General features: G+C 33.4%; 6 protein-coding genes across 6 annotated transcripts; 5 read left to right on the top strand and 1 right to left on the bottom strand.

Annotated features, from left to right (window-relative positions):
* Positions 1 to 256: 256 nt before the first annotated feature.
* On the top strand, positions 257 to 1,303 carry TRIADDRAFT_52477 (uncharacterized protein; the record flags this gene model as incomplete). The annotated part of the gene is made up of 1 exon (XM_002108922.1): positions 257 to 1,303. One exon carries the CDS (start codon positions 257 to 259, stop codon positions 1,301 to 1,303), a length of 1,047 nt encoding a protein of 348 aa, XP_002108958.1.
* Positions 1,304 to 1,579: 276 nt separating this feature from the next.
* On the top strand, positions 1,580 to 4,330 carry TRIADDRAFT_52476 (uncharacterized protein; the record flags this gene model as incomplete). The annotated part of the gene is made up of 8 exons (XM_002108921.1): positions 1,580 to 1,756; positions 1,854 to 2,016; positions 2,112 to 2,188; positions 2,265 to 2,374; positions 2,488 to 3,151; positions 3,231 to 3,807; positions 3,876 to 4,099; positions 4,208 to 4,330. 8 exons carry the CDS (start codon positions 1,580 to 1,582, stop codon positions 4,328 to 4,330), a joined length of 2,115 nt encoding a protein of 704 aa, XP_002108957.1.
* A 1,423-nt stretch (positions 4,331 to 5,753) lies between these two features.
* Positions 5,754 to 5,942, bottom strand: TRIADDRAFT_17678 (expressed hypothetical protein; the record flags this gene model as incomplete). Its single annotated transcript, XM_002108183.1, has 1 exon — positions 5,754 to 5,942. A coding segment is annotated over one exon (189 nt), but the record flags the coding sequence as incomplete, so codon positions are not given.
* Positions 5,943 to 8,554: 2,612 nt separating this feature from the next.
* TRIADDRAFT_19919 (uncharacterized protein) lies at positions 8,555 to 10,193 on the top strand (the record flags this gene model as incomplete). Its single annotated transcript, XM_002108920.1, has 7 exons — positions 8,555 to 8,583; positions 8,737 to 8,803; positions 8,941 to 9,135; positions 9,458 to 9,565; positions 9,666 to 9,777; positions 9,853 to 9,902; positions 10,062 to 10,193. 7 exons carry the CDS (start codon positions 8,555 to 8,557, stop codon positions 10,191 to 10,193), a joined length of 693 nt encoding a protein of 230 aa, XP_002108956.1.
* Positions 10,194 to 11,552: 1,359 nt separating this feature from the next.
* On the top strand, positions 11,553 to 14,269 carry TRIADDRAFT_20390 (uncharacterized protein; the record flags this gene model as incomplete). Its single annotated transcript, XM_002108919.1, has 8 exons — positions 11,553 to 11,783; positions 12,573 to 12,772; positions 12,949 to 13,029; positions 13,125 to 13,311; positions 13,537 to 13,650; positions 13,732 to 13,885; positions 13,966 to 14,125; positions 14,212 to 14,269. The coding sequence occupies 8 exons, from the start codon at positions 11,553 to 11,555 to the stop codon at positions 14,267 to 14,269; spliced, it is 1,185 nt and encodes a 394-aa protein (XP_002108955.1).
* A 2,837-nt stretch (positions 14,270 to 17,106) lies between these two features.
* On the top strand, positions 17,107 to 19,343 carry TRIADDRAFT_49766 (uncharacterized protein; the record flags this gene model as incomplete). The annotated part of the gene is made up of 4 exons (XM_002108918.1): positions 17,107 to 17,252; positions 17,909 to 17,986; positions 18,806 to 18,963; positions 19,183 to 19,343. The coding sequence occupies 4 exons, from the start codon at positions 17,107 to 17,109 to the stop codon at positions 19,341 to 19,343; spliced, it is 543 nt and encodes a 180-aa protein (XP_002108954.1).
* Between the last annotated feature and the right edge of the window lie 968 nt (positions 19,344 to 20,311).

Here is a 20,311-nt window from a genome sequence, read left to right as displayed (position 1 = left end):
AGTACAATGTACTGTACAGTACTGTACTCAGCAGTTTGACATTCTACAGTACTGTACAGTATAACATTGCACAGTGAGTACTGTACACAGTCGGACTCCAGTCCGGCCGAACTACAGTTATGGTGATTGTGACAGCTAATTACGATTATGATGAGCTAGACCGAAATTTGCATTGAATGTGTTATGTAGACATAAAATTGGAGTCGAAATAGCATTTCGTTTGACTAGAAAGCGTAATCATATCTGAAAATTTCAAATGGCTGTCAATAAGAGCTCTAGTATTTCTGAAATTGTATCCTTGATGGAAGCTTACACGGATATGTCAAAAGTATCTAATGAATCTTTAAAAAATGTAACTGGTGGAATATTAGAAGTTTTTACCTGCAAGATAAATATTTTAATACAAAATTTACATAGAGAGCTAAATGAGCATAGTCGCTTGAATGATACAGTCAAGATCAGAGAAAAATTTAAACTAGGCCAAGATCATTTACGATCGCATTCAGACATTATCTGGTACTACGTACTACATGCACTATACTTATTACAGACTTTAAAGGATGAACTTAACAAAGCTTATACTAACGACTGCAATGCTGACAGCAATTGCAAAATCAAAGCCGATAGCACAAAATTAAGGCAAGCAAGTGTCCATGCAAAACCATCGATTGAAACTCCGGTTTCACCTTCAGATATTTTGAGCGTTAAAGAACAAAAAGTAATCCAAACCTTAACTCAAATTATTACATGTCTCGGTATTTATCCATATCTTGAGTCAGGGGTTGGCTTACCATTGTACATGCGCTCTGTTTTCAGTAATATTCTTGAAGAGATAATTCAGAACACTGATTTCAATAATCATCAATTTTATGAACGTCGCTTGTATCTAGCAACTCAAGTTCTATTCTCTTGTCTAAATCAGAAATCACTGAAAGTTGTTTTGATATCACGACATCTAATAGATATTGTATCAGCTTTATGTCAATTGGGTTATTCTAAGCTTCAAGTAAAGGATATCTATTTACATCATGATGAAGACAATGAAAGCAATGACTTACAACAGATATCAAATTATGATCTGATTGATATTTCTGATTCTGAAGCAAGTCGAAAAAATTTTTCTCTTTCTACCAAAGAGAGAAATAGCTGTGCTGGACTTTTAAGTCAAATCCTGAACTCCACCTATCGCCCTATGGTAGTCCAGATGTTATTTACACTACAAAATCCCTCAAGAAGCACCAAAGAGACTTCTGAAACACGGAAAGGTATTCCAGAAAGGGCATTGATTCGATGTGAACAGTGAATGCTAGTTAACATTATACTATACATTCTATCTTTCTATGTCAACAGACGTAGTTCAATTGTAGTTGAACATAGTAAACTGTATACAGTACAGTGAATTATTACTATCAATCATAAACTTCTCTCATAGGAGTAGTTTTAGGGTATTGTTTACCATAAACTAAAATAAAGATGGTTTAAAAGAGTTTTTTTATTCGACTTAGTTACTAACATAGTAAAGCAAAGACTAACACCAGCGTGGCTTAAAGCAATTTGTGGGCATCTGCTATCAGATATCATGTTGAAAAGCAATGGTATAATTAGCATACTTCAAGTTACAGTGGATGGAAGTATCGTAGCAAATCAAGGTAATCCTCACGATTGGAGACGTTATGAAGCTTTGACAAAATTAATTTCCACATGTCCGATGCAAGTAAAGTCAGCAGATGAATATTGCAGGAATATCTGTACTCAGGTAAGAAAAGATCGTTTACGGTTCTAGAGTTAACCAATAGGCTGTTAGTCCTAGCCAAGGTTTAATATCATTATAACGTTGTTTTAACATTTTGTAGATTCGGCAAATGTTACATTATAAAAAAACTAATATTCCAATTTTATACCTCCGGATATCGTTACAAAGCATTATTTTAATATCACAAAAGTATCCTAAATTGACGAAAAAATACTTCTTTCAACCCATTTTGAGACCATTTATATTATGTCTCCGCAAATATGGTAGTTTAATAAATTTTTTGAATTCATATATTGCGGTAGACTAGGCAAGTTACTACTATAACGTAATATCTAATTAAATTTTGTCGTCTGTTTAGAACAACATTCTTCGGAGGACATTCCAACTATTTTTTCTGAAAAATCAATTACCACATCTGTTGTAGATATCCATAAGGTAAGATGAGTCCATTCAGTAAAACACTGATACGCAATAAATGAGGCATGCTTTTCTACTTACTAAAATCTATCAGGTATTGCTGAACTCGAATGACATTCCCTTTTTATCGAAGCATCTATTTCCGATTATTCATCCGTTATTTATATGCTATTCCTTTTCGAAAAATACAATATCTCATCTATCGTAAGAAAAGTTCTTGTATTGCCTTTATTTTTATAGTAAAGAAATATCAAAGCCAATTTATCTTTATACAATCGTGTAAATCTTTAAATTTATCAAGCTTTCATTTGCGATAGGCCCATACTTTCCGAAATCTTTGTAACCATTTTAAATGAAATTGAAACCCGTGAACTATTAAGCTACATAGTGAGAATTGCATATGGTGAAGCAGCAATTAACGAACCCAATTCTGGAGACTATTCTATAAGTGATAGGATACAATTTGCATTAGGGACGGAAGGAGGCATCCAAGTTAAGGTTGCTAAAGTTAACGAGAACCTTACTGAAGATGAATTTGTGGATTCTGCTATAAACTATCGCCAGCAAATGTTTTGCTTCTTAGAACTTCTTACAATTTTAAAAAGAAATGATATCATAGGGGATCTAATAGTGAAATTATTATCTAATTTACTATACATCACAAATAGACTCCAAAGTTGTACTGAATCAGTTAAGTTAGAATCAGATATTAGCGTTGACGTAAACTTTAATAGATTTTTGAGATTTAAAGCGGCAACCTTATACTTGCTCGGTGCAATTTGTGGTACCGTGGATACTTCAACTTTGCTCAAAAATAAAGATCAAATATTGGATTTTGTAATGTCGACCGTTGAAAGAGCTACAAATGGTTTAGAAGATGAAAGAAAAGAAGATTATTCGTCTAATGGGTCCCGTCTATTTGAAGAAACAATTAATATATCTATGCTATTATTGTCCATAATTATTGGTGATAAGAAAATGGTAATTATATTACAAACTAAAAATTACATTTCTGAATATGTCTTTCAGTCATAAAACTGTAAACGTTTAAATTATATAGATATCAGAAAATGATTGGGAAAGATTACAGCGGCTACTGCCTTCACTAGAGCAACTAACACGATTGTTAACCAGCAGTTACATATCACAAACGGCGAACAATCTGCGAATATGCTTAGCTACTAGAAGTGAATTTCGCTCTTGGTCAGAACTTCAAAAAGGAGAAGCTGATCCACCGCTAGATTTGAACCACAGTTGTGATCCTGATCACAGTAAAGTTTATTGTTCTCACGCTACTGATAAAAACACCAGAGAATCTGAAAATGATGAAGAAAGTAATAGAGAACAGGAGCGTAGTAATTTTAAGTCAATAATGGCTGAGCTAGAGGATCCTTTAATACCAATAAGAGGAGCTGGATTAGTACATCTAGCTAAATTAATAACGAAGAAAGATCCTGAAGTTACTGAGAATATAACGCAGATAGAAACAATTATTCGAACTAATTTAGAAGATTCGGATAGCTACGTGTATCTTGCTGCAATTAATGCCCTCGTAGCGTTAACAGATATAGAACCGGATCTGGTATTACCCCGTCTTTGTAAGGAGTTTATCAACGCCAGCGAAAATTCTGAAGATGGTACTAAATAATTCTTCCATTTCACATGATGTTATCACTTTCTTATACTGGTGTATGTCTTGCTATAGGTAATCCTTCAGCTAAATATGAATTTCGAATGAAGCTTGGAGAATCTCTCCAATTAGCAATAAAACACACTGGAGAACTATTACCTCGGTATGCCCACCATATAATACCAGCTGTACTTACGGGTGTGAATGACAAAGACAGTGACATTCGTTGTAGCAGCTTATCTCAGCTAGCTGAACTGTGCATGTTGCTCCGTCATTCGATTAATCCATTATTGCACGAGGTAACATTGATGTATATAATTAATAATCGTGGCTCTCCGAAATTCGTATACTGATCTACTGTTAGATCATGTTGACCTTAATTTTATGAACTCTAATTAATATTATAGGTTACAAGCTGCATTAGCAGTTTGGCGAAATTCGATAAAATTAATGAAGTTCGAAGGGGTGCTGTCAATGTTATTCGTTCTTTATTGAAGGGTTTACAAAGTGATATCATAGAGGTGATTTGAAACTAATATATTAAATAAGTAAATGACAATAAGATAAAACAAGAAATTTTTTAAAAATTATTTTCAGTTAACGCCTACTGGATTGAAAGAGCTATATCGTCTTTTGAAGCATTTATACAGTACGGATCCAGATGAAGTCGTCAAACTCCATTCGCAGCTTGCACTTGAAGAACTCGAAATAATTATGAGAAATTATTTATTTCCAGAAGTAACTTTACAAAAATGTTTAAAAATTACTAGTAGATAACATTTATACTATGACGATACTGTATTAGTCACGATTAGAATTCGTCTAAAGTGTAGTATCGATTGGATACATTATACAATTTCCCATGTATATTTTTTTATTTATTTATACGCGTATATTACTTATAAAAGCAAATTTATGAAAAGTATTTTAAAATTCAAACCTAAATACATCTTTGCTAAGATGATGCTTTATCTTCATTCAATAATTTATTTTTTTAATTTTTGTATCGTGTTACGTCTGGTGTATGTTCGCGTGTGTACCTTACTCTTTGAAAAGTATTCGATTCAAGAATTTACTAGATCTTTGGCGTTATATTGCCGCTATGTTACTTGTAGCTGTAAAAATAACTTACATCACTCGATCACTACTAACCAGCTTAAACGGCTGTGTTAGATATAGTCACCAACGCTAATCCATTGTGAATATCAAGTTATGTTAGGGCTTAGAATTACTACGAACGTCACTACACGATATTGAGGGAAGTCCACCTCGCGCGTAAAAGGATACAGAACCTGCATAGTCTTGCATTACAGAGTTCTGTTTCACAATATAAATAGCTGTACTTCTAGTTTAAAATTTGAAAACAGTATGTGACAGGTAATGTATTTCTTTATTACGATTATCAATTGTAGAAATTATTTTACAGTTAAGTAAATCCATGACTTAGTAGCGTACATCATTGTAATATAAAATTCGTGCTTTATCAACTGATTCTATCGAATTGCAGCTATAGCAAGGAATAATAAAACTCCATCATGACGACGTCGTCAATAAATTGCTGATAGTGATTAAAGAATATTATTCATTTTAGATGATTATAATCAACTTTCAATACAGTTAACTACTTACATTTCTGGTTAGCTATACAATTTACAAAATTATCAGTTATGTTACTAAAACATGATTCAAAAAGAACTGAAATGCTGTAATCGATTGTCAACCTTACGATAATGCCATAAATTATATATTATTAACTGCAAAGACACCAAGGTAGAGAGCTATTAACATTACGACAACTGTAGATTAGCATTGATCTTGCATAAGTGACAGTGCTTCCAAGAATGTTAAATTTCATATCTTCAGTCTCGACGCAGATAGGAATAAGTATTTGCAAACCGTCGCATACCATTAGCAAAGTCAAATTCCTGCAGACACCGGAGATCTTTCTTATTCCGATTCAAGGTTAATATTATTTCCGAATTTTGCATACAGTGCTACTTTTAAGGCTTCCATAGATTTCTTAGCCTGATCCATTTTTTCGGTTAAATTTTTGATATTATCGCCGATTTTCGATTTCATTTCTTCTAGAAATTCTTGAGCTTCGTTGCTTTGTAATGATACGAATACTTCACCAAATTTATATTTAAATAATGTTAAGGGCATTCGAAAAGGCAAAATACATGAAGGTATGCTATTTGAACGAAATGATACTTGAAGAATGTAACAAATTAAACAAAATTCCTTATTTAATAATCGCATTAGGTAAGATATAGCACAGGTTGCGAGTCGTCTTCTTCGGAAAGCATCAATTCATCACTAGCATCTTCAATACTTTGCAGCTCTTTCTAATAAATTATTTGGAAAGTAATTTCCTTAGCATCAAGGTCTCCATTACAATATAAATGTCAGATTAAATATTATAAATACAGTAGTGCACGACAGACTTTTATATCTGGCTTTGTTTAGTTAAATTATCCGGACATGTTAATAGACGACAGTGAGATCCTTTACGCTAAAGGGTATTTAAAAGGTTGTTTCTTAATCCCACTCCCCAATCTAAAGTTTAAAATATTGATTTTCATATACAGGCAGGTAAAGTTTCTAGCAGTCCAAGATACAGTAGCTTTTTCTTTACCTGTGAGAAGCACCATCATACTGGACATTAGGCCGGATCAGGATGCACAAAACTAAAGAAGGTCACGCTTAGACAATTTCATATGACTTGTCTAAGAATGGCTTTTTAAGTTTGTGTATACTAGTCATGCCTAGTGTGCAGTACAAACTTTGCTTTGTACTTTTCTTTAAATCATACGCTGTACAAGTAAGGGCTACAATACTGACCATAAATATAGTATATGCGTATCTAAAGTTGTTGATAATTCTGGCACACTATACTCCACCTAGCCCATGATTAATTTATTTATTTACTACTTTAACTGCACGGACTATTTTAGACCGTGATATACGAAAAGCATATTCGTACCCATACCATTTACGAGCAGTGCAATTTATAGTAGGCAACTAGGCAAGATTATTGATTAAATGATACAATACAACAAGTGCAAATTGTAACCTTTTTATCTTCAACTTCCTGCTTCAATTCCGTCAATTGAGCATTTCTACATGCAAATAAATTGATTTTCTCTTGATCTTCATAGCTCATCACAGAGTCACCCCTATCCTATATAATATAATTAATTAATTAAAAAGAAATAATGCAATAAGCACTTCTCGGATTGGTACCGCGTGAAGCACTATAGCAGTACCCTCCGAAGCTGACTTTACAAACTATTTTCTAAGAACGATAGTTATATAATTAATCTAATCGCATCAGCTAGAATATGGTCATTTCATTGGTACGGCAGGAGTAGTCGCATAGCGTCTGAAACGTAAAATTACCAATGTTCTATTTAATTAAATAAAACATAAAATACCCCAGCACTTACAACTCCATTTTTTATCACAGAACTAGCAGTAGCCATTGTTAATTATTGTCAACCAGAGTAAATGCCGCAGTTTTGTTGTAGGATTTCGTGAATCTCAGCCTTTGCAATTGTAACGTTTCACCAAAAATTCATTTAACAAAGACTGTTCATATGGACAATCTACTGTTCAACCTGAATTTGTTCAATCACGCGCTCCTGCGATTGATAGATTGATGTCGATCAATCGGACCAGACACCAGACAGCCAGACACCATATGAAGCAGTACAGTATTTACGAATATACTGTACTGTAAGTAACTACCGCACAAAGTGCGTACTGTACTGTACTGTACAGTATAGTGTACACTACTGTAGGCCATGGATAGCTAGGTGCACTGGACTTCTAGAAATACTAGTAGACCATCGCTCGTTACATTGCGCGTACTATACTGTACCGTGTACAATAGTGTACAGTACAGTACCTGTACAACCTCCCTGATTGAGCAATTAATTATTGGCAGTAATTCGAAGTATCCTGATCAGGTTTTGAAACCTTTCACGATTTTAAATCAAGCATTGTAAATTTCAAATCAAACTAAACCAAACCAGAAATCATGAAGTACAGTACATTATAAAATATGATATCTGTCAGTGAAGCGACAGGGCGTTAATCTAGTGTTTTTACCTAGGATACTGACAAATACTGTGCTGTGCCATAGTCTACTAAAATGAGACCCAGTATGGCGGTGTCGACCTACCGTACTGTACTGTATTTGTACAAATTTTGTATGAAAAAAGAATGGTACAGGTTTAGTGTTGCGGCTGTAGTCCGAGTAGACTCAGTATAAAAGGGGCAAAGTCTTTGTTTACCAAAAGCATGGACTGCGTAGTCCATGCTTGAAGTTTTTGAAGCATTTCTCTATAGATGCTAGTGTATTGCATCGGAGTCAATGACTCAGCTTTTAGACAGCGGGTTAATCATACAGTACGACGAGGTCGTCATTGTAGACTTTTATTACTGTACTGTACAGTACAGTACTCTGCGAAAGCAGGCCGAAACACTTTAAATACTGCTATGGTACGGTACAGTATTGCGGTGGTCTGGCGTGGGACACGTTATGTACTGTACAGTACTCTACTCTACTAGACATATTGATAATACTCTAACTGTACTGTACAGGATACTACTGTTACTAACTGCAAATTAAAATTAACTGAGTCACCTAGATATCGGCTTCCTTTCGTCACATTTTGCTAATCCGCATCACTAATTTTATTATAATATACGAACAACTTAATCGAAAATCACGAAAGTAAAAGTCCTTCAAGATGTTCATGACACGCTCGGAATATGACAGGTATGAAATTTAGCAAATTAAATATCCTGTGTACTGTTCTTTACAAGAAGTTATCTTTTATATGATTTGCACGTCGTACTGCACGCTTTAGCAAATGAACATTTACATACACGTAGATCATTTAAATTCACTTCTTAATTTCTGTCTATCAAGGGGTGTTAACACCTTTTCTCCAGAAGGTCGATTATTTCAAGTTGAATATGCTATCGAAGCTATAAAGGTAGCTATGAAGTCTTGATATATACTAAAATATTTTTTCCGTTTCAATAGCCGGTTAGAATTATTGCTTGGCTTCTCTAAATGACCTATTAGTAAGCATATATTTTCCTTAAATTAACAATTGTAATTCTTCGGTAGCTTGGCTCTACTGCCATTGGTATAAAGACCTCCGAAGGCATTGTTTTAGCTGTCGAAAGAAGAATAACTTCTCCACTGACTGAGCCAGAGAGTATGGAAAAAATTTTAAAAATCGATAATCATATTGGTTGCGCAATGAGTGGCTTAATTGCTGATTCTCGTACTCTGGTGGATACTGCTCGGGTTGAATCCCAGGTTAAAATATTACTATTATAGCCAGATGAACATGCTAGAATTCTTTCATTGCTCTATTAATTATCGCAGTTATCAGCAATGTTGCGGACTTTTGGACTTATCGTAATCTAGAGGTCCGCAATAACGTGTGCTATGCTAAGTAGAGGATGCTTTAGTCGAGTAATACGTGTATATGTCTACTGTATAATGCATACATTGCAAGTAAGAATATCATTAACCGAGCTACTGTACACATACTAATAAACTGTCAGTTCGTTTATACCTAAATATATTCTGTTGTATTAATACGCATATGCGCTACACACTTTCTATTAATTTTCAGAGTCATTGGTTTACATATAACGAGACAATGACAGTGGAGAGTGTTACTCATACTGTTTCTAAGTTAACACTACAGTTTGGAGATGACGACGCCGGTGCTGGAGCTATGGTGAGCGTTTTAACTATTATTTTTGGTCATTCAATATTGTAAAGATTGTATTTAGAATTAAGTATAAATAGATTCTAAATTTGCTTTCGAAAATCCTTAGAGTCGGCCATTTGGCGTAGCTTTACTATTTGCTGGAATAGATGAAAAAGGTCCACAGCTATTTCACCTTGATCCCTCTGGCACTTATTTTGAATGCGAAGCCAAAGCTATCGGTATAAAAGCTTATTTGTAGTTTACTTTTATGGTACTCTATTTTATCGTAACTTTATGTAATTACCCAATATAAGGTTCTGGCTCAGAAGGGGCACAATCACAATTACATGAATTATATCACCAAGTATGTCATTGAAGAGAATTATATTATTAACACTTGTCATATGAAGCAAAAAGCTATAATCAGCCTATTTGAATTTATTTACCGCATCTATAAATATATCATGGATACTTTTGTATATACATCTTAAGATAGCATGGTATTATTAACGTTGTTTTATAGAATATGAATATGAAGGAAGCTTTAATCACGGTTTTAACCATACTTAAACAAGTAATGGAAGAAAAAATTGACTCAAATAATGTTGAGGTAATGCTTATTGCTAATGTTCAACGGGGTAATTTTCTGCACTAATAGATTTGTTCCGCACTAATGTAAACGTATATTCTATTGATTTCGGGTATCAAATTTCGTATGTTACATAGGTGGCCACCGTAACCACGGATAAAAAATTTTTCAAACTAGATAAGAATGAAATTAAATCAGCCATTGAAGAAATTAAAAGTTGAGTACTCTAGAATTTAAAACACTATAATCTAAAGTACCTACTCGTACTGTGTCATGAATATATCGTAATACGTATATAAATATATTAACGAAACAAGTTCAGTGTTGGGGTAGATATTTACAAGTAACTATTCATGTTGTAACTATTGCTTATCTAAGAAATTTTTATACATTGTACAATTTGTACAGTAATTAATATTTATGTAAATTAATATTAGTTCTTTTAGTAAGCCTGTTTTCGTATTGTATTGCGTCTTTATGTTGTCGAGGTTACTTCACGGTTTAGAAGTTAGTTATGAATAATGGATTTCCTTTTGGGCTGAAATATTATAGCAATAATGTTCACATGCCCAAATTGTGTTTATTTCGATTTTTGTACTGTAGGAATTAAGTAATCTTTTAAGTAACATCAGCAATAAAGATATTTAAAGAAATTTCACATAACCTGACTTCTGTCTAGTGCAGGGTGTATGAATTTGGGATTGCCTGCAGTCAGGAACACTGCTATTGCATGCAGTACCGATAGCGAGCATAGTGATGCACTGATAATTAAATTACATTTTTATTAAATGAAATTGTTATTGATGTATCCTGATATCATCATGAATATTGCACAATTGCTTTCATAATAAAAGAATAAGTATGTGCATATAGCAAAAGGAAATACTATCCGTTCTTATGTTATCAGAGTGATTGTAATTTGATTCTATCCATTTTACAACGCATACAGTATTACGAAGCCAATCTACTTTCATATAAAATAACCCCAAAATAGTCCTGCCTGCACGCATTGAATTACTGTACTGTACCGTGCCGTACTTGGATAAAAGTTAGCCCAGAGTGACTTCTCGGTACGATGACAGTACTGTAACCACCAGTAACGACAACGTCTTAGTACAGTACTGTACACCAGGTATAGTAAGGTAATAAAGAAAGAAAACCAACAGCCTGATTGATACACTGAAACTGATAAAACTTGGAAAGATCATAACTGTATATGAACAGTACTGCAATAAGAGGAATTTTCTCTTAAAAGGCCTTAACACTGACAATATTTCTAATCTTTCTGCTAACTCTGCTGTCGTTAAGTTTTCCGTTAGCATTAAATACAGTATATATGTTACATACAGTTTCGAATAATTAATTATTATAATTACGGTTACATAAATACAGTTTACATATAACAAATACTGGTTCGGATTAGTCATGCAGATTCGTAATCTATGGAAACTCGTAGGTGGTGTAGCATTCGCTTCTGTAGCGGTCAGTGGATTAATAGTAAGTCAGAAACTATTAAGAAACGATGAAGTTTTTTATCGAACCTTTGCTTTACCTTTGCTGCATCGACTTGACCCAGAAACTGCTCATAGATTGGCTATCAAATGTGCATCATTAGGTTTAGTGCCACGCCAATCCACAGAAGATCCGGCAGAACTAGTAAGAAACAACTACTTTTAGATTTCGATCGTTCTTTCTAGTTTCCGTAACCCTCTATATCGTACAGTATTTTATACTCATTGAAATCTAACTAAGAAAGTAACTACTTCTTTACTTATGAATTTTGCATTATTAAAGCTACTGTATGATTGTTACCTATGCAAAGTGTAGAATAGTACTACAGTTGTACATTTGCAGACATAGCATCAAAAATTAGCCTTAAGCACTGCGTAAAAATTTAGGATCAAGTCCAATAGATCTATTAGACTTGATCCAAATTTTGAAACATTTACAAAATTATAAATGACTTCAAATTAATAGGGATAATTGTAGACAGCTATCCCTTTAAAATCGAAGTCATTCATAATTTTATTAATGCCCCCCCCCCCAAAAAAAGTTTTAGACTTGTAGTCAGCTATAAACGGGTGCAAGAGCCTACTAAATATTATTACAATAAGGTTTATACGTCATAGCTTACCAGCAGTTAATGTGTTCGCACCGTAAGTTAAATAGATTTAGAAGAAATATAATTTAAATCATTGAATATGCATGAAATTAAAATAATTAGACATAATTATTTATTATACATTTATTACAACCTACAAACTTCGTATGCTTACAGTAATTAATTAATAATGAGAATTATACCATACGAAAGAGTACCCTGTAGTCTGGTATTGTACAGTACAGTACATACTGTGTTGATACGATTACATATATATCAACAAACCTTGAGAACAATAATTGTCCGTAGACTAATTCAAATATTACTTATACGCGGACATTTAGGTGACTACAGTTTTTAAACAAAAATTTTCTAACCCTATCGGGTTAGCAGCAGGTTTTGATAAACATGCTGAAGCAATCAACGACCTACTGCAGATGGGATTTGGGTTTATAGAAATAGGAAGTGTAACTCCTTTACCTCAGGCTGGCAATCCTAAGCCACGTATTTTTAGATTAATAGAAGATCGAGCCATCATCAATAGGTCTGTGATATAAAAGACGCTTAAGATTAGCTCAGTAGACGCAAGAATACTTTAAAAGACAATATTTTTCGATGTACTAATTTAATTTAATTATTAGCTTAAGTTACTGAGGTCTGAGCGATTAAGAAGTTATTTAATAGCAACAACTCTCACATCGAAGGATTTCTTTACTGCAGATATGGTTTCAATAGCGATGGACATGAAATCGTCGCGCAAAAACTTGAAAAGTGGCATAAAAATAGAGGTCGTGAGAATTCGTGCGATCGCATTTACCAACATTTTCTGAGTTTTCAGACGATTAGATCATTACTGAAATCTGTTTTCCCGTCGTTTATCTTAAATTAGGGAAAAGTTCAGGAATTGTTGGTATAAATTTGGGTAAAAATAAACTCTCAGATAGTGCCGTCGAAGATTATGTCAAGGGTATTCAAGCTATTGGAAAATATGCAGATTATCTAGTTATTAATGTATCTTCTCCAAATACACCTGGGCTGAGAGCATTGCAAAAAAAGGAAGAACTGCAAACAATTATTACGCAGGTTACTAATAAACTTAGACATTCATATACAATCCTGTACGTCAGTTATCAAATGTTCCGTAGCTCTATCTATAATAAATACCATATCATGATACCGCATCTTAAGAATATTGTATGCTTAATTAATACTTGCCTAGGTTCACCGTACACTACCAAAATAAATGAACTTTTTACATACTCGTATGCTATTAGATTTTATTAAAGAAATACTAATTTTATTAATAAGATATCTATTGAAAGAGAAAAGCTAAAGAACAAACCAGCTTTATTAATTAAGCTCGCGCCAGACCTTACCGTACAGGATAAGAAAGACATTGCTGATGTCATTTTGAAAGAAAGGGTATTACTCGTATTTCGCTAATAGTATATCTATTATTATATCTCTTACTCTTTAGTTACATGTAGCTCTTTATTCTTACAGAGAAATGTAGATGGCTTAGTTATTAGTAATACTACTGTACGCAGACCTAATTGCCTTACCAGCGTTTCCAAGAGTGAAGCTGGTGGCCTAAGTGGCCCTCCACTTCGAGAGATGGCTACTAAAACTATATATGATATGTATCGTTTAACAGAGGGTATGCAACCTGTCCTTATTGATGAAACTACTTATTTTGCCTCTATGTTTCTTACAGCTCACTGAACTATATTTTGACAGGCAAAATACCCATAATTGGTGTTGGCGGAGTACAATCTGGTGAAGACGCTTACGAGAAAATTCGTGCCGGAGCATCGTTAATACAAGTATTAACAGCTCTAACATATAATGGACCATCTATTATACAGAAAATTAAGGCTGATCTCGTTACACTGTTAAGGTTTATTCGATATTAATTGGAAATTATTCTTGCCGTACTATAGTTAACTTCTTTTAAGACACTAATACTCTGTCACATACTCTTAGGCAAGACGGATTTAAATCCGTAGAAGAAGCAGTTGGCATCGACCATAGAAGACAATAGAAAATAGAAAAATAATATGAATAATATTGAATAAAACTGTTTTTTTATTAAGTTCATAGTAGAATTATGGAAATACGTTCCTTTAAAAGTTAATGAAATTCTATTGCAATCTCAAACGTTCAACATTCTATCGATTTTGTTAAATTGGTATTCTTAACGAGTAGCAGTTATGAAAAAGTTTTACGTATTTATTGTAAATTTTCATCACAGTACGTAATTTAAGGGTTTTAAGCTAATTTCAATATCACGTACAGTTTACAAAAAATTGGCCCAGGAGCCGATGTCTTTACACTCTATTTTAGTGAATACCGTACTGAACTAGTAATTATCACCATCAATTAACAGCTTATTCTATTACACTGTCTACTTTGATGTAATAGAGCAAAATATAGATAGAGGTACTTGCTGCATATGCCTAGATCCATCGAATATAATTTATTCAGTACAACGTAAAATAGCAAGACTGAGATTAAGTTAAAATACGTACTGAAGCGATAATCGCAATTTCTGAAGAAATTGGTTTACTTATACAATAACTTATAAAGAATTTCCAGTGTTTTCTATTTGATCCACTACAGCAATGAAAATTATCCATTCACTTCTCTGGAAGGTCAACTTCTGCACCAGACTGGGTAATTAAATCACCTATATTCTTTTCCAGTTCATCTATCCGGTTGCCCATTTCATCAAGTGATGCTTAGTTAAAGTTATAACGTCACAATAAGTGCTGAATCTTAATTGAAATGAAAATACCTTACACTATCATCAACTGAATCAATCACGGAAACTAGATCATAATTACATCTATCATTTAGTAAATATCAGAATACAATAGATTTCGCAACTTAATTAGCTACTAGCCATAAGCATTAATTTAGTTACAGATTATGCTATGAAAGGATATTTCTTTGAATAATCTGGTCCGATACATTTTGAAATTTATCTTGCTGATGAAGTTTAATATAAGTCATAAAATATACACGTAGTTAACTAAAATTTCTATCACATTTAATAAAGTTCGTCATAGATGCACAGAATACTTCTATTCCATAATAAGAAATACGCATAAAACCTAAACAAGTACTGTACTTCAAGAATTCAGATATGACATGACTGCTAAAATTATATTCTACAAAATACGAAACAAATCATGATTCTGCATAATTATCTTAACGAAATAGTATCGAATGTAAGTGCTAGTGATTCAGGAACCTACCATTTGTCGTAATAGACCTTCAATCTGAAAAATTGAAGAAAATGAAAAGAAATGCAGATGTGGCTTGTCATTTAAACATTGAGTAAAATACCGATATACGTATAGATAACTTTTTAAAAATCGTATTATGATAGCAGATTTCATCAAGGAATTACTATTGTGGAATAGAAAGCATTTCTTGCTGGTTAAAATGTCACGTAGTGCAGAATAGTCACTTTGCAACTATGTCTACAGTAAAATACAGTTAGAGCCTTAAATAAAACTTAAATTTCATAAATGTGATCTGAGCGTCTTTATACATTAAATTAAATTTTTAATTTTAATTTAAAATGCATGCATACACTGACTGTACTATCTATGATAATTCTTTATTTACCGTATTATTACTAGTGTTAATTAATTTATATTTTAGCCAAACAAAATGAAATAACTTTAAAATCTCTGTAATATTTATCAGCTTAAGTGGTATATAATTATATATTTATACATTTTGCCGTGACCATATACTGTATAGTGTATTTCTAGATAGAAAATGTAGCCGATTAACGGTGAGTTTACTAGCACTGATGCTAGTTACAACTATTTCTGTAAATTATTTTATTATAATTATTTATCAGTTAATATCTTTGTTACTAAGTAACTACTGTAAGGTATTTCCGCGCTAGTTAACTGTGTCCAGTAAACCGCCTGTTAATGTACGCTTACTATATACCAGAACAGGATATTTTTATCAGCATACGAATATGTACAGGAAACGTAACAAACGTGCGCAAATATCTCAGTGACTACATAAGAAATACAGTACTATACAGCATTACAATATTAATGCGATTTGAAACTTTTGGTACGAAGCCTGTTAACTCTTTGATATTTCTTGGATTCTCATCATTCCAATTCGTTGCTTCTGACATCTTTTCGTGTAATACTCAAAAGGACGCTAAGTTTTCGTCTACGGGTGCTACAGCAACAGCAACTGTATTTTAAGTGCAAAGGACGCTAGTGCAGATTTACAGTATTTATTTAAATGAGCTTCCTGTACGCGTGCGTATCGTACAATACTGCACTGTACCGTACTGTACAGTACAGTACAGTGTGCGTTTGTGCGTGAAAACTTTGAGTACTGTACAGTACTATGTACTGTACTGTACTGTACTGTACTGTACAGTACTGCAGATTGTCGTACAGTACATGTACTGTAAATCTTACTAAATCTTAAAATTTAAATTAATTGTACTGTACTGTACAGTGTACAGTACTGTACCGTCGAAAAGCTTTAAAAGCACTATGATAGCGTAAAGTCACGTGCCACGGACTCTGGTTCTTCTTCTTACTTCTATGGTAGCGGTACCGGTTATCGGTAGGGGTGTCGCCAACCGTACTGTAAAAAGGGAAACACGCAATAACCAAACTTACAGTGCACGTACAGTACAGTACAGTACAGTACAGTATTCCGATACAGTACTTAGTACTCAGTATTGTACAGTACAGTACAGTACTGTATTGTATTGTACTGTATTGTACTGTACTGTATTGTACTGTACTGTCTGTACAGTACTGCAAAAAGGGAAACACGCAATAATAAACTTTATTTCGACACAGTTACTTGACACTTGACAGCGCAATGGGAGAAGATTTTGCCACAGATCTTGACGGTTTAATACAGCAATTAAGACGTATTTTTGATGAGGATCAAGTAGATGTTGATCAAGTAATAAAATTATTAGGATCTTACAAATCCAACCCCGAAGATTGGATGAAATTTACAAAGTTCGATCCTTACAGGCTAGTATTTTTAACGAATGATAATTTTACTGTGCTACTTTATCGTGTGTCCGTGCCAGCACTATCAACACAAGTTACACATATCTTGAGTAATATTTCAAAACAAGAATCGAAAACATCCAAAAAATCTATAGAATTAGCTATTCTTTTTGTATTAATATTAACTGAACTGAGAGAATATTGTATCGATAAAATGAGAATCTCAACAATCGTTATCACTGAGCTAGTCTTCATTTTTAAGTGTTACAACTTTAGACCACCACTGTTTTTTAAGCGATAGGTTGCTTGATTTACAGTATAGTACAGTACAGTACGTATGGTTCTGCTACACTTTACTGTATGCGTATGTTTATAGCCAGTGAATTCGAATTTACTGCTTTGTAGTACTACGCGTACGGACAGTAGCTTCTATAATATACAAGAGCGCACTATAGTAAATTAGTAATGTTATACAGTGAAGTAAGTTTTATGATTGATTTTTTTTTTATTCGCTTTAGTACTATAAAAGCTTATTACGTGCTTAACGGCCGATAGTGCAGTATATTTCATATATCACCAGTCCGCGGTCTCTTCGTACGTTATTGTAAAAATAAGAGGGTGCAAATCTTCCTGATTAACGTAGATCTTACATTTCATTATAGATACACAAGAAATCTGGTTGATAGAGGCAACGGAAAATACAATCTTATGATGTTATGTTGGGGTGAAGGCCAAGGGAGGTAAGATCGAGATATGTTACTTCATTTTTAATTCTATAATTTGTTTTAAATATTCTATATTCACAATAGTTATCATAACTATAAATACTGTAGTTGCTACATGATATAATCCCGATTTTTGAGTCGTCCTGATTACGGACTGTACCTGCTCTAGAGTAAACAAAGTAATTCAGCTCCAGCGAAGTTAGTCGTGATGATGCCACGATATATTTACACATAGTCGGTTAGCTCATCAACTTTAGCGATAGCCATTTATGTAGTCTCCCGATTTAAAAGATGTTATAGATGGTTCTTTATCGAACAAGTTCTATGTAAAAGAAAATCCTTTTATACTATAAAAAAGAAAAATCAAAGCTGAAAGGAATTATCAACCAAAAAATTACTCTAATGTGTGTGTAACCAATGTGGAAGGTTGTCGTCGACTTTAGAACTACCAAAGTCTCGATATTAAAAAGTAATTCCATGAAAACCCCTAAACTCTATAGTCAAGCAGTAGATACCCTGCCATATTGTTTGTGAGTACGCAGTGTATGATTATTCCAAGTGATAGTGATGTAAAGCAAAATGCGCAAGTAAGGTACGCGAACTATCACAAACGGAAATTATTTCTCAGAAATATTACAAAGCAGCAGAGTAGCGTACATAGTTATGATTATAATAAATTGTGTACTCTTCAGAATCAACTTTTTATATGATAATTATAATCAATTAACACCACTCAGATCGATCTTATTACTGCCGATAACAATGTAAAATCACTACTGTATTAGCAGTAGCATATTGCAACTATTTATAAATATCCTATTTAATCCTTGCCAGTGGTATTCATGATCATGCAAATAGCCACTGTTTCGTGAAAATGTTGGATGGAGGCTTGAAAGAAGTTATGCTAGAATGGCCTGAGGGAGAAATAGAACAACCCATGACAGTTAAAGATGTTAATATATATAAGAAGGACCAAGTTGCCTACATTAACGGTAGGTAACGAATTTATAGCGAATAGCTTGTTTATAACTAAATATTATGATGCCTTCTTGTGGATTTCTTTAGCTTTCTAAGTTGCAAGCGCACCTGAGTTCTCTAGATATACCCGATGACACTTAATCGAATTAGCTATTTTAACAGTTTGCAGTATGGCATACAGTGCATGATACTTATGCGTTTTAAAAATTTATATTACCACGACAATTGTTTAGACTCGATGGGTTTACATCGTATGGAAAATGAGAGCCATAGTAAACATGCGGTGTCGCTTCATCTATATTGCCCACCATTTGGGGAGTGTTATAACTTTGACGAAAGAACTGGACATAAAAGGAAATGTTGTGTAGTTTTTCACAGCTGCCATGATAAATAGCAATCCCCCAGTAAGTACAGAGTGTTATCTAGTATTTAACTACAAACGTAAAATGTTTTACTAGTATACTAATTAAAGGTATTTTTTTTCAATCATAATAGATTTTGACATATAATCATGATAATATCATAACAGCATCGCCGCTATACGTATAATGTGAAAAATGTAAATGCCGATGCATGTGTTCATGTTACAACAGTTAATCAACGCTCAAGAAGGAATACTACCTAATCGGTTTTGGTAGTCACTACGCAAATGCTTTATAATTTAATTTGAAATGCGGCGATAAGAACTGTATTATTTACGAATTTAAACTCAAAAAATATACTAAACTGTAACAATAATCCTAATACTGTAATACTGGCCATTTTGATGATTACTAGCTGCATCTAAATGTCGTCGCTGATAAATGGAAGCTGAATTCAGAGTACCTTATAATTGCAGTGTAGCAAATCGGGTTACGGGACTACGTGCCGTTCGAGTTGAATTTATTTTTATTAAATAACAATAAATTTCGCAGCTTACGTATACAATAATTTCGTTGTCCTAGATGAAAACGATTTTGTTATCAGTAACTTATAAGTACATCTTCGGCGGTCGCTACTATACTGAGTGATTTTATAAACGAATTTCGAGCGATAGTAACTCGCTGACTAGTACTGCACTACTGTCACGTTGATCCAGTATACGTACACTATGCCAAGGCCCAGTACCATATAATACAAGCAGTGTTCTGTGTGTAATTCGTAACTTTAAATACTTAGGACTCTGCTCTTGAGTCTTAATAGTGAATATAGTTATTTGCTGATCGTAGTACATATAATCAGAAGTTAATCACAGTCTTAATAATAATTAACATCAAAAAGTTTCTAACGCAGATTTCCAGCTAAATTACTCTGTGAAATGTTAAGAGTTCAGATGCCTTTATTTCATGGACGAATCGTTAAAATAAAATATGCCGGTGTTTA

This window comes from Trichoplax adhaerens, genomic scaffold (assembly GCF_000150275.1).
Source record: "Trichoplax adhaerens TRIADscaffold_1 genomic scaffold, whole genome shotgun sequence".
In the NCBI taxonomy this organism is placed as follows: domain Eukaryota; kingdom Metazoa; phylum Placozoa; class Uniplacotomia; order Trichoplacea; family Trichoplacidae; genus Trichoplax; species Trichoplax adhaerens.
Note: the sequence above shows the minus strand (reverse complement) of the source record. Positions and strands in the feature narration are given on the sequence as shown.